This window comes from Lemur catta, chromosome 2, assembly GCF_020740605.2.
Source record: "Lemur catta isolate mLemCat1 chromosome 2, mLemCat1.pri, whole genome shotgun sequence".
Lineage (NCBI taxonomy): Eukaryota > Metazoa > Chordata > Mammalia > Primates > Lemuridae > Lemur > Lemur catta.
In genome coordinates this window covers 71,402,444-71,418,509 of record NC_059129.1, presented here as the reverse complement: position 1 = coordinate 71,418,509, position 16,066 = coordinate 71,402,444, and the positions used below count along the sequence as shown (strand labels likewise).

Genomic DNA, 16,066 nt, shown 5'->3' with positions numbered 1-16,066 from the left:
GTGAGGACACAATGGAAAAGAATCCCCTGGACTTGCTGAAACTGCCCGTGTATAAAGAGTCTTGGACAAAATTTTGTGCGTTCTGTGTTAAAGAATCCATAAGGTGTACCTAAGAAAGCATACTAAAATAGTGGAGGAACATAAATAATGGATTTCAGTTCACTAAGAGAGCAAACTACCTTGCAGAATCAATAAAAATGAACTTTTAGTGAATTTAACTTAGAATCACTTATAAAAAAACCTGAATTTCAATTATTTCCTGATCTTTTTGTTATTACCTTCTCAATTGCCTCTAAAGCCTACCTTTTGACATCTAGGCAGTTAAAAGCTGTTGGACTATTAAAATCAGTTATTGTGCTTGTACTTTAGCGAAACCTTCTGTGGAGCATGTAGAAGCAAAAGCTCAATAACTCTTACTTGTTTTGAAGATAAAAAGCCTTTACTGTTTTATTTCTAGGTGAAAATAAATGCTATATTACTTCATTCTTCAATTTTTAACTTGGAAAAAAACCAAGCCAAACCTCAAAGTTTTCTAGAAGAGAAGCAATATTAATTAAAAACAATAACACATGATGATAATTTCTAATGTGAAATATAACTCCAACTAGAAACATAGATCTACTTTATACTGTGATGATTTTCTGCAATAACATCAAGGTTAATATATGCCAGATGGCTTACTTACTTTCATTAAAAATTATTAGTACCAAAACTGTTTAAACTAACAGCAATTCATCATTCTAATTGGTTTTTCTAAGAGTTAATGTGAATTATTCAGGAAAAAAATGATATCCTGAGCGTCACCATGGCTTAGAGTCAGAAAATTATACCATTATCTCAAAAGTCCATTTGACTTGGAACTTTAGTCCAGAGGGTGAGCAGCTGATCAAAACTAGTCCAATCAGATCCTTTTGATAGTTATATTTTCTCCCCGGAATTTCAAAGTTGAGCAGAGACAGAGACAAACCAAGGTTGTTGAGGCTGAATCATGTTATAGCAGTATCCCAGGGAGTTCTGGAGCTGCCGGTTGTTCAACTATTCCTTTAATTCTCTTAGCTGCCCTGGGATTCTTTTCAGTAAATTTCCCTTTTCTCCTTCACCTAACTTTTATTTTGAGGGAGCTGGAATTGTTACCGGCTACATGAAAACAGAAGAACCGTAATCGATACATTAACTTCGTGCTTTAATTTCCTTGTCTCAAAAACTGGACCACTCGTAATAAACATGAACACATTATTATTTAACATGTGTTAATATTTGAAAAGGCCTACCTAATCTTTGTTTTGTTTGTTTGTTTGTTTGTTTTTTTAGCATTGAATATGAGCTACGGAAAAACTGATGTTGTCTTTCCTCTGTTGAGTTCACATAAAGAGAATCAATATTAGCGCCATATTATCAGAAACAAATCTTTTACCTCATCACCTTTCTCCCCAGGTATCCCAGGGTAGCCCCGCTCTCCTTTGCTTCCCTAAAAAGACAATAAATTCAGCTAGTACATGCAATCATTTTGTTATCTTTGCGAACAATGAGAAAAAAAATCTAAGTACTTGGGGCATGTAATATGGACAGAGTTAGGGAAAAAATAAATCACAACATTTGGAAGTGGTTTTTACACTACTTTCCCAAATTACATATTTTTTTTAAAAGTTTTATATTTTAAAATGGGGTTCATTTTTTTAAACACTAAATTGACGGTCCCACAGAGGAGAGCGGAGGACAGTCTTCCTTACCTTTGGTCCCTCTCTGCCTGGGACTCCTGGAGGCCCCCGAGGCCCTGTGTCACCCTGGAGGACGGAGGAGTAACAGCTGAGAGAGTGAGCTCTGAGAATCCACAGGGTCCACACACCCCAGATACCCCTCTTACCTTCCGGGCTGTGGAATCAGACTTTCCAGGCTCGCCAGCACCTCCTTCTTCTCCTTTGTTGCTTTTCAACCCCGGGACACCGGCTTGGCAGTTGCCACAGAAGTTCTAATGAGTATAAAGACAAGGTTCCTGAGAGATTCATAAAAGCTGCCCATGAAAGTAAGGTCTGATCTGATTCGAAGTTATGTCTGAACCTTTGTCAGAGATGAGTGATACAGCCATCGGTAGTCACTCTGCTTTTAGAAACTTCATTGCACCCAATTTAAAAAGATTACTTTTCATGAGGTAAAAACTATTTACAAAGCTAATCAATAATATGTGTTTATGATATCGGTGAACTTTTATTTGAAACACATATCTCTGATGATATTTACATGGAAAATTCCAAATAAATAAGGAAAACTCATGCAAGTCAAGAGCACAGACTGAGTTTCAATTGCTTAGCAGCATGTTTAAAAAGGGAGGTGGGGTGGGGCATGGTGGCTCACGCCTGTCATCCTAGTACTCAGGAGGCTGAGGCAGGAGGATTGCTTGAGGCCAGGAGTTTCAAGCCAGCCTGAGCAACATAGTGAGATCCATCTCTACATAAAATAAAAAAACAACTATCCAGGCGTGATGGCACATGCCTATAGTCCCAGCTACTTGGGAGGCTGAGGCAGGAGGATTGCCTGAGCCCAGGAGTTTGATCTGTAGTGAGCTAGGATGGGGCCTGGATGACAGAGTGAGACGCTATCCCTAAAAATAAAAAATTAAAATTAAAAATATAATAAAAAGGGAGGTGGTAATAAAGTTTGGAATAACCAGCAAGATTACAGAGTTCATATAACCTACAGCATAAATCATATACAAATAAAGAAAAAACTACTATGAAGAAGGGATTTTTCTCCTTTTGGGAGCAAAATTAGTGGGAGAACCCTACACACAATTTATTAACATTTTGTCAGTGGAGGTACTCATGTGAGAAATAATTACTTGAGTGACTTAGACTTGACTCCTATGTCAAATCCAAGCGAAGATAGGAAATCTAAGTGGAATTACTTTTCCATTGCCTTCTCTGCAACCTTTAGCTGATCTGGAAAGGCTTGAATTTATGTGTCTGAGCTCACAATATAAACATAAATCTCATCACATAGCTAAAGAAAAAGCGTCTGTGAAAAATTCTCATAAAGACTCATTTTTAAATAAACTGTTAGAATAAGAATATGACCAGGAAAAGCATAAGATAAGGAGCACTGAGTAGAGGAGACAGTTTAACAATTGACAAAAGGTAGGATAATATTAATACAAGCCTCTGTTCATCCATCCTTTCCACTAAAGGGAAGAATCCTTAAACAGGAAAAGGGAGCTGAAGCTTGTCATTGATGAGAGCTTGGCAAGAAAGCCCATGACTACTCAAGTTCAATATTTTTGACCTAATGAATATCAGCATAAGTCTGATTTCCAAAAATAAGCTCCTTAAAATACTAATTTTGCATAATATTGAAAAGGTTTTGAGACAAATTATCTAAAAAATGCTGGGTTAAACAGTTCTCTTCATGGTGGTTCTTCTTAGAGTCTGAATACATAAGATGGAGCTAGAGTTATGTGCAGAGTTTCCCAAACTAATGTTACCACCCAGATCATTTTGTAGAACTAATGTGCTGGTAGGGGAGTTACAAATATTTATATAATTATAGAACTACCACTGATAATACCTGAAAAACTATGAAGATAAAGAGATACCTGAAAACTTAAGAGAAACAAAAGGGTTTCCATAGTTCAAAAAGTATGAAAAAGATGAATTATTGTATCTATAGACATAAATATGGCATATCAATTTGGAATAAAACCTTGGCATATCAATAGGCATCAACATTTTAGAATTGATTATTCAATGGATTGTTTTAGTAAACATTAGGAAATGATAATCATTATGGGTCAATAGAATTTTTCATGACTCATTTGAGGCCAGGCACGGTGGCTCACACCTGTAATCCCAGCGCTTTGGGAGCCCGAAGCAGGAGGACTGCTTGAGACCGGAGTTTAGACCAGCCTGGGCAACATAACAAAACACTATTTCTATAAAAAATTTTAAAATTAGCTGAGCATGGAGGCACGTGCCTACAGTCCCAGCTACTCTGGAGGCTGAGGTGGGAGAATCGCTAGAGCCTGGGAGTTTGAGGTTGCAGGGAGCTATGATCAGGCCCCTGCATTCCAGCCTGGGTGACAGAGTGAAACTCTGTCTCTAAATAAATTAATTAATTAAATAAATAATCTAAAAAGAATAAAAAAAGAGTCACTTGAAACTGACTTCATTTTCTTCAAGTTAGGGTTATCAGAATGATATAATAAATTAAGGAAAACTGAATTTCATTAAGGTTCTTAAAAAAATGTCTTAAGGTTTTCTTATGGAAAGAATGAAGATGTATCAATTATTAGCCAATACACAATCTCATTCAAACGGAGACTGATACACAGATTAACCTACAAGGTCTTTGAAGGAATACCATTTTGGCCTGTAATTATCCCAGTTCTTTTCAATACTTTAATCAGAGAGAGTTTTGAAAACAGAAAGTAGGATGATCAAGTTAGCTAAAGACTCAAGGCAGAGAGAAAGAGAATTAAGGTAACAAGATCAGATTTTAACATTACGTTATGAAATTGATCTGATAGATCTAACCTTCAATCTAAATTTCTATATTTAGATTTTGTTTTGGGGAAATACATACTTTCCCCTTCTGCTGAATACAGTTTATTGGGACTAGCAGTCAAGGTGTCCTGCTCTCTTGGCAGAACCTCAGTGAAATGATGCTGGGACTGGAACGGCAGCAGAGTACATTCATTAGAGGAACCTACCCCGGCAAGACTGTCAATTACTTCCTCCTGAGACCCCTGGAACCCTAGTTCCTGTGAGAGCCTATTGAGAGTCTTTTTGTCTGTTCTGTGAACTACCCCATATTCTATCAGCATATTCATTTCTACTTAAGTGTACAAGCTTCTGATCCTTAAAGAACCCTAACTATTCTGGACTAATACAATTCCTATAGTCCGGCTATTTCTAGCACCACTGCTTCTGTAAATAATTTAGGACTTAATGTCTGAGGGCCCATTTTCCTGTGTTAATGTTATATTTATTAGCTGTGAGACTCTGGACAAATTATTTACCTGCTCAGAGCTTCAGGTCTCTCATCTATAGAATGGGAATACCACTATAGTCTGAACTCATAAGATTGTTGTGAAAATTAAATGAGATGATATAAGTGATGCATTGACTGGCAGGTAACTCAATAAATATAAGATTTTCCTGAAACCTCTGCAAATATTCTTTCCTGACCTATAAGAAAATTGCTGGTTTTTAGAGGCCTTAAAAACTCCTTTAACATATTTTTTATATTCATATTTAATTTATGTTTATGTATCTATTCTCAAACTCTAATTACCTAACAAATACATACACTAGAACTCTTGAGTCTTTTGAATTCAATTCAACAGATATTTCTGCCTGCCTGCTATCATGCAAGACATTGTGTAAGTCACTGGGCTAGCTGCTAGGAATACAAACTAAATCACCTAAGTGTGTGTGCACGTGTGTACATTGTCCATTCACACACAGGCAGACGAGACACACGATGTTTGAGTATAAAGGGCCAGATGTGCATGTAGATTCAAATCTTAGCACTGATATTAGGCAGGAACATGCAAATATTAAATACGTAACCTTACATATGCCTCATTATCAGCCCCTACCCAAGCTGTTTTACACCTAAAGTACAGGGAAGTATTAGAGGGGGAAAAAAGTAGCAAGATTAATTCCCTATGAGACACATAGCAAGTAGAGATAATTTTTATTTACCAGAGTAACAGGTGTTAGGGAGATTGTTGGCTTTGTAATTTTGTAAAATCCTATGACATCAAAACTCAGCCTTGCAAGCTGGCTGTTTACAGAACAGCACTGGTTTTCATCTTGGGACTGAGCAGGCCAGACAGAGAAGGATTAGGTTTCATGGTAGTGAGCAGGGTGGGTAAAGAGAAAGATACTCCCCCAGAGGAGAGAATAATCTACTCCAGGGTGTTAAGGACACTAGTCCTTCCCTGCAGCTTATCTCAGAACTACCCTCCTCCCCTTCCCTCAAAATGTGAGGCTGGAAAAGAAAGAGAGAGTGGAGGGAGTAGGGTACATGGCACGAGATACATAACGATTCATGTTCCTTTTTCTGCCTTAAAGATGTCCTGCCATTTAAAAACTGAATTGTAGTTCAGGCTAAGCAATTAACTCAATTTCTGCTAAATAATTTCCATTCTGATTTTTCCTGGAAATTAACACACAATTTCTTACATAGTGACAGAGTACCTTGAGCAAGGCACCGATGTCTCCCAAGAGAGGAAGTGCAATCTGTAGTGAAGGAGAAAAAAGCAAATATATGTATTTATACATATGTGTGAACACAATGCAATGCAAACATACAACACGATGTAGGCATTTTTCCTCAAAATGCCATGACAGTTGATATTTGGAGCATGGGATTTCTAGAATCTTATTGTCAGAATCATTGGCTTAGCATTATGTTTCATATCAAGAAACCGACACAAGGCACTGACAGAATTCAGAACAATTTTTGAGAAATATTCCCTCTTCCTCTACCATGAACATGCAAACACACATATATCATAGCTTTGATTCTGCAGCTCTATTTTATATTTTCATGACATAGCAACCTTTATGCCACCCCTAGTATGTTATTGATTTTAAATAATGCATACAGATAAATGATTTATTAAAAGGAAATTATTGGCAAGCATATTATCAGGCTGTTGAGAAATATGAAAAGTACAGGATGAATTTGCCTTAAAGTTATTTCTCATGAAAGTTCGAAGATGCCTACAGTTGGCTAAAGTCATAGACAAGACAGATACTGAAGGAACTTGGGCCACTGAAGATACTGGCTACATGTCTTAAAAATGTCCTTGCAGAGAGACATGCGGTAAACCCAAGTAACACTTTGCATGATTTCCCGATAACATACATGTGATTCACTCAGCGATGAAGTTAAAGTAGTGTCAAACTATGCCTCCACATGTAGTTTATAAAGGCACATAAGGCCCAAACAGTGTGGGAGGCAGAAAGGGTTTGTGAAGCTTAAAACTGAGAGGCCAGATTTGGATTTTATTATACAAGATTCTTAATACAATGTCATGTACCATATGGCTTCGCAAATTATAACTGCCGAGTCTGAGGCTATTTAAAAGGATTTCACTGTCGCTCAAAGCAAGGTTTAACCTAAAATAAAACTTTGGAACACACTTTTAGTGCCTAAACCCATTTTTAAAGAGCCTACTCAAGCCAGTTTTCATAATTTAATCATCTCAGCATTTTTAAAGCCACAGAATCAATAGCTATGTGCCATATTGTAGGTAACTTACCTGCAAAGTTTCATTTAGAAAAATGAAATTCATTTAGTCACTAGCATTAGAAAGAATAGAAATTGTGGCTATATATTTTATCTCCATTTTCCATGGGATTGAGACATTATATGCCAAGGCTCAGCCTGGGGCAAAACTGTACAGTTGAATTATACCCTTAGGAAATAAGTATTCATCATATACACAAAAAATGCTGATGTAGCTTGAATTTTTTTTCCCTCTACAAAATAATGGGGATAAACAAAATCACCAAGCAGTCACTGAGCATTCTAATTAGTTTAGACAGCAAAACTTGCTTGGTAGGCTGTTTGGCTTCTGGGTGCATTAAAGATACATAAATCACACAAAGTCTGCCTACATACCGGGTCACCTGGGGGGCCGGGCAGGCCTGGCTTTCCATCCCTTCCTGGAGCTCCCTGAAAACAGAGGTATCTCTGTTCAAATCTTTGCACTGTGACACAGGTGAAGATTAGAATGGAGGGGGCAGATAAAGAAGGTCCTTACATCATTTCCTGGGGTCCCTGGAGTTCCTGGCAACCCAGGGAGACCTCGAGGACCCTGGAAAAAAAAAGTTACTTATGAGAATAGTCTTTCAGTCATTTTCCCCAAGTAAGCAGGCTGGCTTAAGCAGCTTACCTGAATACCTGGCTCTCCAGCCGGTCCTTGGGAGCCCTGTGTAAGTGAGAATCAATTATCAGAATTCCACCAGGAATGTTCACAAATTATCCAAATGAGATGAAAGTATTGTAATTTACTTAGTGGTACAAGACACTGTACACACTCTGAAAACTCTGCAAAGTCAGCCAAGACTTTCCAATGGTAGGTAAACACTTAAGCAGATACCTGTTGCTAGAAACCTCAACATGATTTTGTTTGGATATGTGGGACATCCCTTTCATTATCATCATCTGTCACCACACATTCATGAGGGGACAAAAAATGCATTCAAATTCTATCTGTTCAGAAACTGACTGCCTACAGGAGAAAGTGGCTTGGGGCTTCTTTTACTTTCTGCTTTCTACTTGGAGTCATTTCTCTCTTTGAAGAGATTGCCAGAACCAGTGTTCAGTGGCAAGAATAGGAAGTCAAACATCAATCAATCATTCTTTTCTATTTCAGAAAATTGGAATTGGGGGTAACTAAAACAAGGCTGGTAGATTATTGGAGACTTTTTTACTGACATTAGTTGTATCCCTATTACATGGGACCACTAAATGAGGAATTTACAGCCTAAGTAAAGAGCTGATTTCTTAATAGTTGACTTTAGTAACCACTCACTCTGCCCCCTGACTTTTCTTATTTTTAAAAAATAAATATCCAAATCGCTCTCATCACAGCTACTTTTTGCTCCCTTTCTATTTATACTGTGGCCTGAAGTGATTTTTTTTCCTTCAACCTCCATTACTTCCTTAATACTTTTCTGATATAATTTTTTTTTTTTGAGACAGATCTGCTCTGTTGCCCAGGGCTGGAGTACAGTGGCATCATCATAGCTCACTGAAACCTCAAACTCCTGGGCTCAAGCCAATCCTCCTGTCTCGGCCTTCCAAAGTGCTAGGATTACAGGCATGAACCACTGCACCCAGCCCTGATATAATTTTTAAACTTTGTTTAATTCTCATCTCCAGTAGTCTTTTATATGCTTGCCCTGGACAATCAAACAGCAGTGACACACAACATAACCATTCACGATTAATGCTTTCTTTTGACTTTTGTGATAACTTCAATACAAGGCCTGTGATATTCTGATATAACAAGAAATACATATTTAGTATCTGCCCCCAGTTCTTGGCACAAAGCTCCTAAAACCCTTGCGATTTTCTCAAGAATAGGTTGCTAGCAGAAAATTTTGTTCTAATATTTGTTTTTTTGACCTGGGCTCCTGGCACAGAGCTCCTAATCCCTTGGAACTTCTTGGGTGATAAGAGAGTCTTTTGTTCCAGTGAGGTGACCCTTCCTATGTAGGGACTGGTCCCTAGAAAGACCAAGCCATGATCAGAAGACTAGAACTTTCAGCCCCACCCAGCATCCTCTAAAGAGGGGAGAGGGGCTGGAAATGGAGTTAACTATCAATCTTGCTGACGTGAGAAAGCCTCCATTAAAATCCCAAAAGTATGAGGTTAGAGAGAGCTTCCAGGTTGGTGAACACATCCTTGTGCCAAAAGAGATACATCCCAACTCCACAGGGACAGAAGCTCCTGTGCTCAGTGACCCTTCCAGATCCCTCCCTTTGTGTCTCTTCTGACTGTTCAACTGTGTCCTTTATCATATCCTTTATTGACACAATACACCAGGAAGTGTAAGAAAGCATTTACCTGAGTTCTGGGAATCACTCTAGCAAATTAATAGAACCTGAGGAGGGGCTCATGGGAACCCCCAATTTATAGGTTAATCAGAAGTCCTGGAGGCCCAGATGTGCAATTGGCATCTGCAGCAGGGGTCAGTCTGTGGGACTGAGCCCTTACCCTGTGGGATCTGACTCTAACTCCAGGTAGATAACGTCAGAATCCAATTGCATTATGGAACAACCAATCGGTGTCCACCAGAGAATTGATGTGTGGGAAAACAACCTCACACACCTGTGGTCAGAAGCGAAGTACTGTGTTGAGTGTTAAGAGCACAGCAGGGAAAAACAGTTCTTCCATTATACCACAGGCCACTTTCTGAAATTTATGTCAACAGAATAACTATTTATTTCAAGTTCTCTTGTTCCAAAGTTTTTTATGTTTTGCATAGTAAATACAAAATTTTATGTTTTATTATTACTATTTTATTAATATTATTTAGTCAGCAAGTGTGTATATAGTGGTCATTATTATTAGACATTGTTCTAGGCTCTGTCCTTATAGTAAAAATTCATGTAAAAACTGCTCATTATTTGTTTTCAGCATTAAAAACACTTTCTCTTCTTTAAGATATTACTTATAGCTTTTTGGTATCATTTCACTTATACATACCTCATCCACTGTGGATATTAACTTCTTGCTTTACTTCAATTAAAAATAAACAGTAATTTACAATAATCTAATATTAGGCATCTTATCTTACAAACATGCATTTGTGCTTTTTAATAGATAGAGCAGAGGAATAAAGGGTTAAATGACTGTTTCTAATCCAAGATCAATGTGCATGACCAGCATCTGTGAGTCAATGAACAGTGAGTACTCTCTCTGTGCTTAGTGATGTAATTTCAGTGCCCATTAATCCTTTCTGGGTAGTATTTATTTGTAGTTTCTCCTTCCTCAGACGTTTCTATTTTCCTCATCATTAAGCTTTGTCACTGGATTTTGTTTCACAATATTGGAGTCAACAAGGTTTTAAGGACTTGACTGGATTTCACTTACTGTTCTGCCAGGAATTCCTATTCCTGGTGGGCCTATGTCCCCTGGGGAGCCATGAACACCTGGCAGTCCTCTTTCACCCTGCGAAATGAAGCGCTTCTGTTAGTGCAAAGCTCAAGAGACATGAATTTTGCTGATATCTTTTGTTAATTATGAATCCCTTAAAAATGAACCATAGTATTTTTATACCTTTGGCCCTCGTGGACCGGGTGCTCCAGGATTTCCATCTAATCCCTAAAGAAAATAAAGAGGTAAATACATCTCTTTTTCTAGAAGGGTTAAAAATATCTTAGAAGTTATAGCTCAAAAATGTATTTCATTTCTCTCCATCTTATTTGAATAAACCTTTTTCTGTAAATGAATAAGGAACAGGGAATATAAACTTCAATGAGTTACAGATTTTATATAGTTGTTTTAAAATATAAAAGGTTTTAATCTATAAAATGAGGCATCTGGTATTGAGAATTATTATTATTATTAATTGGCATAAAAATTTCCAAGGGGATGAGGAACAATGCATATGAAACAGGCACATTCATTATTTAGATTTTCCAGTGATCCAGTTTCCTATGTCCTGGAAACAGTCTGGGTCACAAAGACATTTTGTGCACATGACAGCCTATGGTGATACCTACAGAGCCTCTGGAAGGGAAATTGTAGTTTTAAGACAGTGTCCTAGGAAGGTCGATGGCTTAAACACAGTATACCTCACTGGGGTCCATAGATCCCTAAGGGATCCAGGCATAGGATTTGGGGGCCCATGACTCTTCCAAATTCACATGCAAAATGTTGTGTGTCTGTGTATTTTCTTCAGAACAAAGTCCACTGGTTGCATCAAAATTTCAAATAGGTTATATGTTTAATCTAAAGAATAAGATGAATATTTCTTTTTTTGCAGACTTAAATTTATTCCTATACTTATGATCTGAAACTGGGAACCCACAGGTAGTAATTAAAGAACTTAAAAAAAAAAAATCAGTAAAAGGGCTGGTACTTACCGGTTCCCCTGGCAGGCTTTTCCCGGGAGGACCAGCCTCACCTTTGGGACCTGGAAGCCCAGGAGGGCCTGTAATCCCACCTGGATCTCCCTGAGGAAAACAAGGTAAGATTCTTATTTTGTTCTTCAGGTTCATAGTGGGAAGTTGGGAGACAGCGGTTTCCATTAAGTTGTCGTCATAGCCGATTAAATTTCATTCATTCGTTCATTCATTCACTCACTCCTCACCCACTCATTCGATAATATTTACTGAGTGCCTAACTCATGTCAGGCACTGTTCTAGTTATCTTACATGCATTTAGATTTTGTAGTAAGTTATGTTACGATAAGTTTATCAGTATCATGAAAAATATGCATGTGTATAAATATATGCACAAAAGGGCATATCTATTCATGAAATTCTCCAGATAAACTTTATATGTTCTTTACGTTTTTCCTCAATAAGGGTTGAATGTTAATATACTATTTCCATGGAGACATTAAGAAGCAAGTCCTGAAATATTAAGAGACTTCTTAGGTATGTGCCAGCATTGGTAGCTGAGCCTGAAACAGACTTTCAGAGTCCTGGACATCTTCATCTCCAGGTTAGTTCATTTTTGTCACATGGCACTTCTGTGCCAGGACCAGGGCTGCAGCAATGCACCACTCCGGGGATGGCCATTCTCACTGCAGTTGGTGTGAATGTCTCAGATTCACACACAATCTCAGCACTTTGCTGTCTTTTCACTCCCCTAATGCCCTTATGATCCTCTGTCTCTTCCTCCTACCTACTTAATATACAAAGTGAGTAAAATGTCAACTATACCTTTTCTCCTTTAATGCCTTGTTTTCCTGGGATGCCATGTTCTCCTGGCAATCCCTAGAAAATTCAGAATTAACAGGAAAGAGCAATTAGAACGTCCATTATTGTGATAACATTTCTATCTGTGAATCTTGGTCAACATAACAGAATTTTAACATACAACCTACAAGAGGATGACTGATTTTGGCCTTTTAGACGGCAAAAACATTAGTGAAAATATGTGACTTGTTGTTTTGAGTGAAGCCACCTGGATAGAACGGGAAAGAAACTAAAGGAGAATTGAACCAAATGTCTTACACATACCATTGCCCAGAAATGGAGGAAGGATGGTGGTTGGTAGCATCGAATCATGATTCAGGATACCAGGACAACTAAGAAAATACGCTTTTACTACATTTTGGAAACAGTAGCTCTTTCCTCTTTTATTTTGTTTTATTTTATTTTTTTAGCTCCAGCCATTATTACTTAATCTCAGTTTTTGAGCATCTTATGGCACCACCTGTGCCACCAGGATTTTCTCTCTTTTCATAAGATCTCCATACTTGTTACATCTGTAGTGGTCCAGTAATTGACTTAGTGGAGTGATGAGAAGTTTTGCTCTATAAACTGATGTTCAAAGCACCAAATAGAATATGCTTGCTGAACAACGGACCCCTGGAGGCTCAGGCAGTCAGTGAGCATGGAGAATAAAGCAAGAGGTCAAAGGGCTGCTCCCGGGGCATGAAGAAAGGAGACATTCTAAAAACTGCCTGAAGGAAAATCTAATTGTGGTCAGAGAGTGATCAGTCTCCAGGAAGTTATGGTCAAAGATTTTCTCGTGTTGCTCAAGTGTGAACTGATGGAGAGCTCTCACCTCCCAAGTTGTCAGAAGGATGGAGAGGTTGTCCAAGGGACAGAAAGCTGACCTGGATAATGTATAGAAAAGTGCATTTAAAGGATGTGAGAGAGTGTGTGTGAGAGAGGGAGGGAGAGAAAGTCCACTAAAGGTAGGTTATAATGCAGCCTGTGGATCTTTTTTTGGAGGGCTCTTGCTAGAAAACAACAGAAGCTTTGGAAGTGTCTTTCTTAGATGGATATTTGAACCAAAAGCCATGCATATTGGAAATGCTTGCTTTCTCTCTTGGTTTTCCTTATTTGACATTTCCAATTTCCTCTACTGCTGGTACACCACTGACAAGCATGTCCAAAATGATAATTTAGTTCATTTGAGTTCCAAAGACCAGTTTTATTAGGCTAATGATGCTCAAAAGAACCTCACATGAATAAATGAAGGGAATAGTCTACCCGATAGCCCCTGACCTTAGGTATGATTAGTTTTAGTGGTGGACGTGACCCATGTCTTTATGTGGAATAACTCAGTCACTTGAACAGATATTGACAGTTCTTTAAAAAATGGTCTTAATTTCATTTGAAAATATCAAAGGCATTATACATACAACATCTCCTGGTGGTCCTCTGGGGCCCATGGAGCCTGCAGGTCCTTGCTGACCCTAAAATAAGAGGTGATACGCACTTTAACTTTGCTAAAAAATATAGATTGTACCTGAATATTTGTAAAACATGGTGTGACCTTTATCTGTAGAAAGACGAACTTTCCACCATCCCAGTTTCTCTTTATGATACTGAAATGTGCTCTGGGCTTAGCAAGATAGTTTTCAGATGTTTTTATTTAATGGATCTGTTCTCCACAGCATGTGATAACTGGATAACTTGCCTTACCCACAGGCCAGGAGCACACCACATTAATCTCTCCCGCACTTCCCCAAAGCTGCTCTTTCTTGGGACACTCCTGCAGAATCCCATGTAGGAAACTCAAGTGTCTCAGGGCTGAATAATTTTGATTTAGAAACTGAATCTCAAATCCTGTTCCTTTCAAGAATACAGCTCAGGATCATAAATTCAGCTCACATTGTTTATTCTTAAAGCTTTTTAGGGATGTTGTTGTGACTATACTCTGAAAAAGGGTTTAAAAATCCTACTGTGAACCAAAAGGCACGGCTACTAAATGTAGCCAATAGGGGAAAATCACCATGGAAACAGGATAAAGTCCTTTCTTCTTGTGAAGAAAGTGAGTGACATACTGAAGCACCTTGTTTTACACAGAATGACAATAATGCCCCAATTATTTCCTAATTTATCTTAGTTATTTTTTATATACCTTTAGTCCTGGGCTTCCTATTAAGCCTGGGGGACCAGGATCTCCAGGTTCACCCTAAACATAGGGATGAGAGGGAGAGTTAAATGTTACTTTAATTTTCATAATCGCATTAAAGTTGGAGATGCAATTGAAGAATGCCAGGAGATTACCTTTGTTCCTTGTGATCCTATCATCCCAGGTTCTCCCTGTAAATAAAATAATCACTATATGGGTGATACTTAAATTCAGATAGAGGTGGAAGTCTCTCACACTTTAATTGAACATCTACAAATTAATATATGATAAAGGGGGACATTATAGAAGATATAATGAAATCAAGGGGGAGGGTTCATTCTAAAACATGACTGACTTAAAACGCTTATTGCTAATAAATAAACAATAATATCTTCTTTTCCCTTTATAATAGTTTCCCCTCCAATGTCACTTTTGACACTGTGATCATATTCCATTAGCAATCACTGCATTTAAATACTTAGATGACATCATTATAATTTGCCACTAACTAATCTCATGTCCCAGAGAGTTAAAACTTCAGAGGAGAAATAGGGGAGAGTAGAATTTAAGGTAATATGCCAGTCTGAGCAAGAGCAAGACCCCATTTCTAAGAAAAGTAGAAAAATTAGCCAGGCATGGTGGTGCATTCCTGTAGTCCCAGCTACTTGGGAGGCTGAGGCAGGAGGATCACTTGAGCCCAGGAGTTGGAGGCTGCAGTGAGCTACAATGACACCACTGCACTCTAGCCTAGCCTGGCTGACAGAGTGAGACCCTGTCTCAAAAAAAAAAATTAAATAAAAAAGAATTTAAGGTAATATGTATTGGCAATTCTACTATCAGGTATATGTACTTAATGCCAAAATCCCAGAAAATACAAGGTTATACAAAATAGGACAATATTGGCTATAATAAATTTGCTTTTCTTTTCTATGACTTCTTAATCTGATAAATCCAATTTGTGCATTAACAGAATTTTTGAAAAAACTATATCTTCTATTTTAATGTTGCATTTTAGATATACTATGTGGATGTCTTTCATAACATTTATATTGAATCATTACTAGTAATTGGTTTAAGAAAGTATGTAAAATCCAAACCAAACGTTACAGTATCCTCTCATAGTAACACTTAACAATGTTTAAAATTTCTCATTTATCAAAATAAAAGAATAAAAAATCACTGAGGAAAAATTAAAATGCCCACAGAGCCTATGTAATCAAATCTATTAGACACGAAAGTAAACATATTGGAAATCAGAGATAAAAAAATCAATGAAGTAGAAAACCCAAGATACTGATAAAACATCTACTTACTCTATCTCCCTTTTCACCTTTTGTAAAAGGTTCCCCCTAGGAAAATGGGTAGAAAACAATCAATTATAAACACTTTGAGACATAAACTCTCCATATCTGAGTGTGGATAAATCCTGCAGGTCAAACTCAGACCTCCATTGTAAACAAGCCTCTAAAATGACCCAGAACATCACACAATCTGCCTTTGCCACTTAAGG

General features: G+C 37.8%; 1 protein-coding gene across 1 annotated transcript in view; it reads right to left on the bottom strand.

Annotated features, from left to right (window-relative positions):
• Positions 1-16,066, bottom strand: part of COL19A1 (collagen type XIX alpha 1 chain) — a 308,626-nt gene that overhangs the window by 50,006 nt on the left and 242,554 nt on the right. Inside the window, exons 20-34 of the mRNA XM_045542219.1 lie at positions 15,870-15,905; positions 14,712-14,747; positions 14,563-14,616; positions 13,841-13,894; positions 12,408-12,461; positions 11,604-11,693; positions 10,795-10,839; positions 10,609-10,686; positions 7,901-7,936; positions 7,769-7,822; positions 7,627-7,680; positions 6,195-6,236; positions 1,865-1,969; positions 1,731-1,784; positions 1,415-1,468 (exon numbers count right to left, since the gene is read on the bottom strand). Coding sequence (XP_045398175.1) covers positions 1,415-1,468; positions 1,731-1,784; positions 1,865-1,969; positions 6,195-6,236; positions 7,627-7,680; positions 7,769-7,822; positions 7,901-7,936; positions 10,609-10,686; positions 10,795-10,839; positions 11,604-11,693; positions 12,408-12,461; positions 13,841-13,894; positions 14,563-14,616; positions 14,712-14,747; positions 15,870-15,905 — 846 coding nt within the window. The remainder of the gene's footprint in view (positions 1-1,414; positions 1,469-1,730; positions 1,785-1,864; positions 1,970-6,194; positions 6,237-7,626; positions 7,681-7,768; positions 7,823-7,900; positions 7,937-10,608; positions 10,687-10,794; positions 10,840-11,603; positions 11,694-12,407; positions 12,462-13,840; positions 13,895-14,562; positions 14,617-14,711; positions 14,748-15,869; positions 15,906-16,066) is intronic.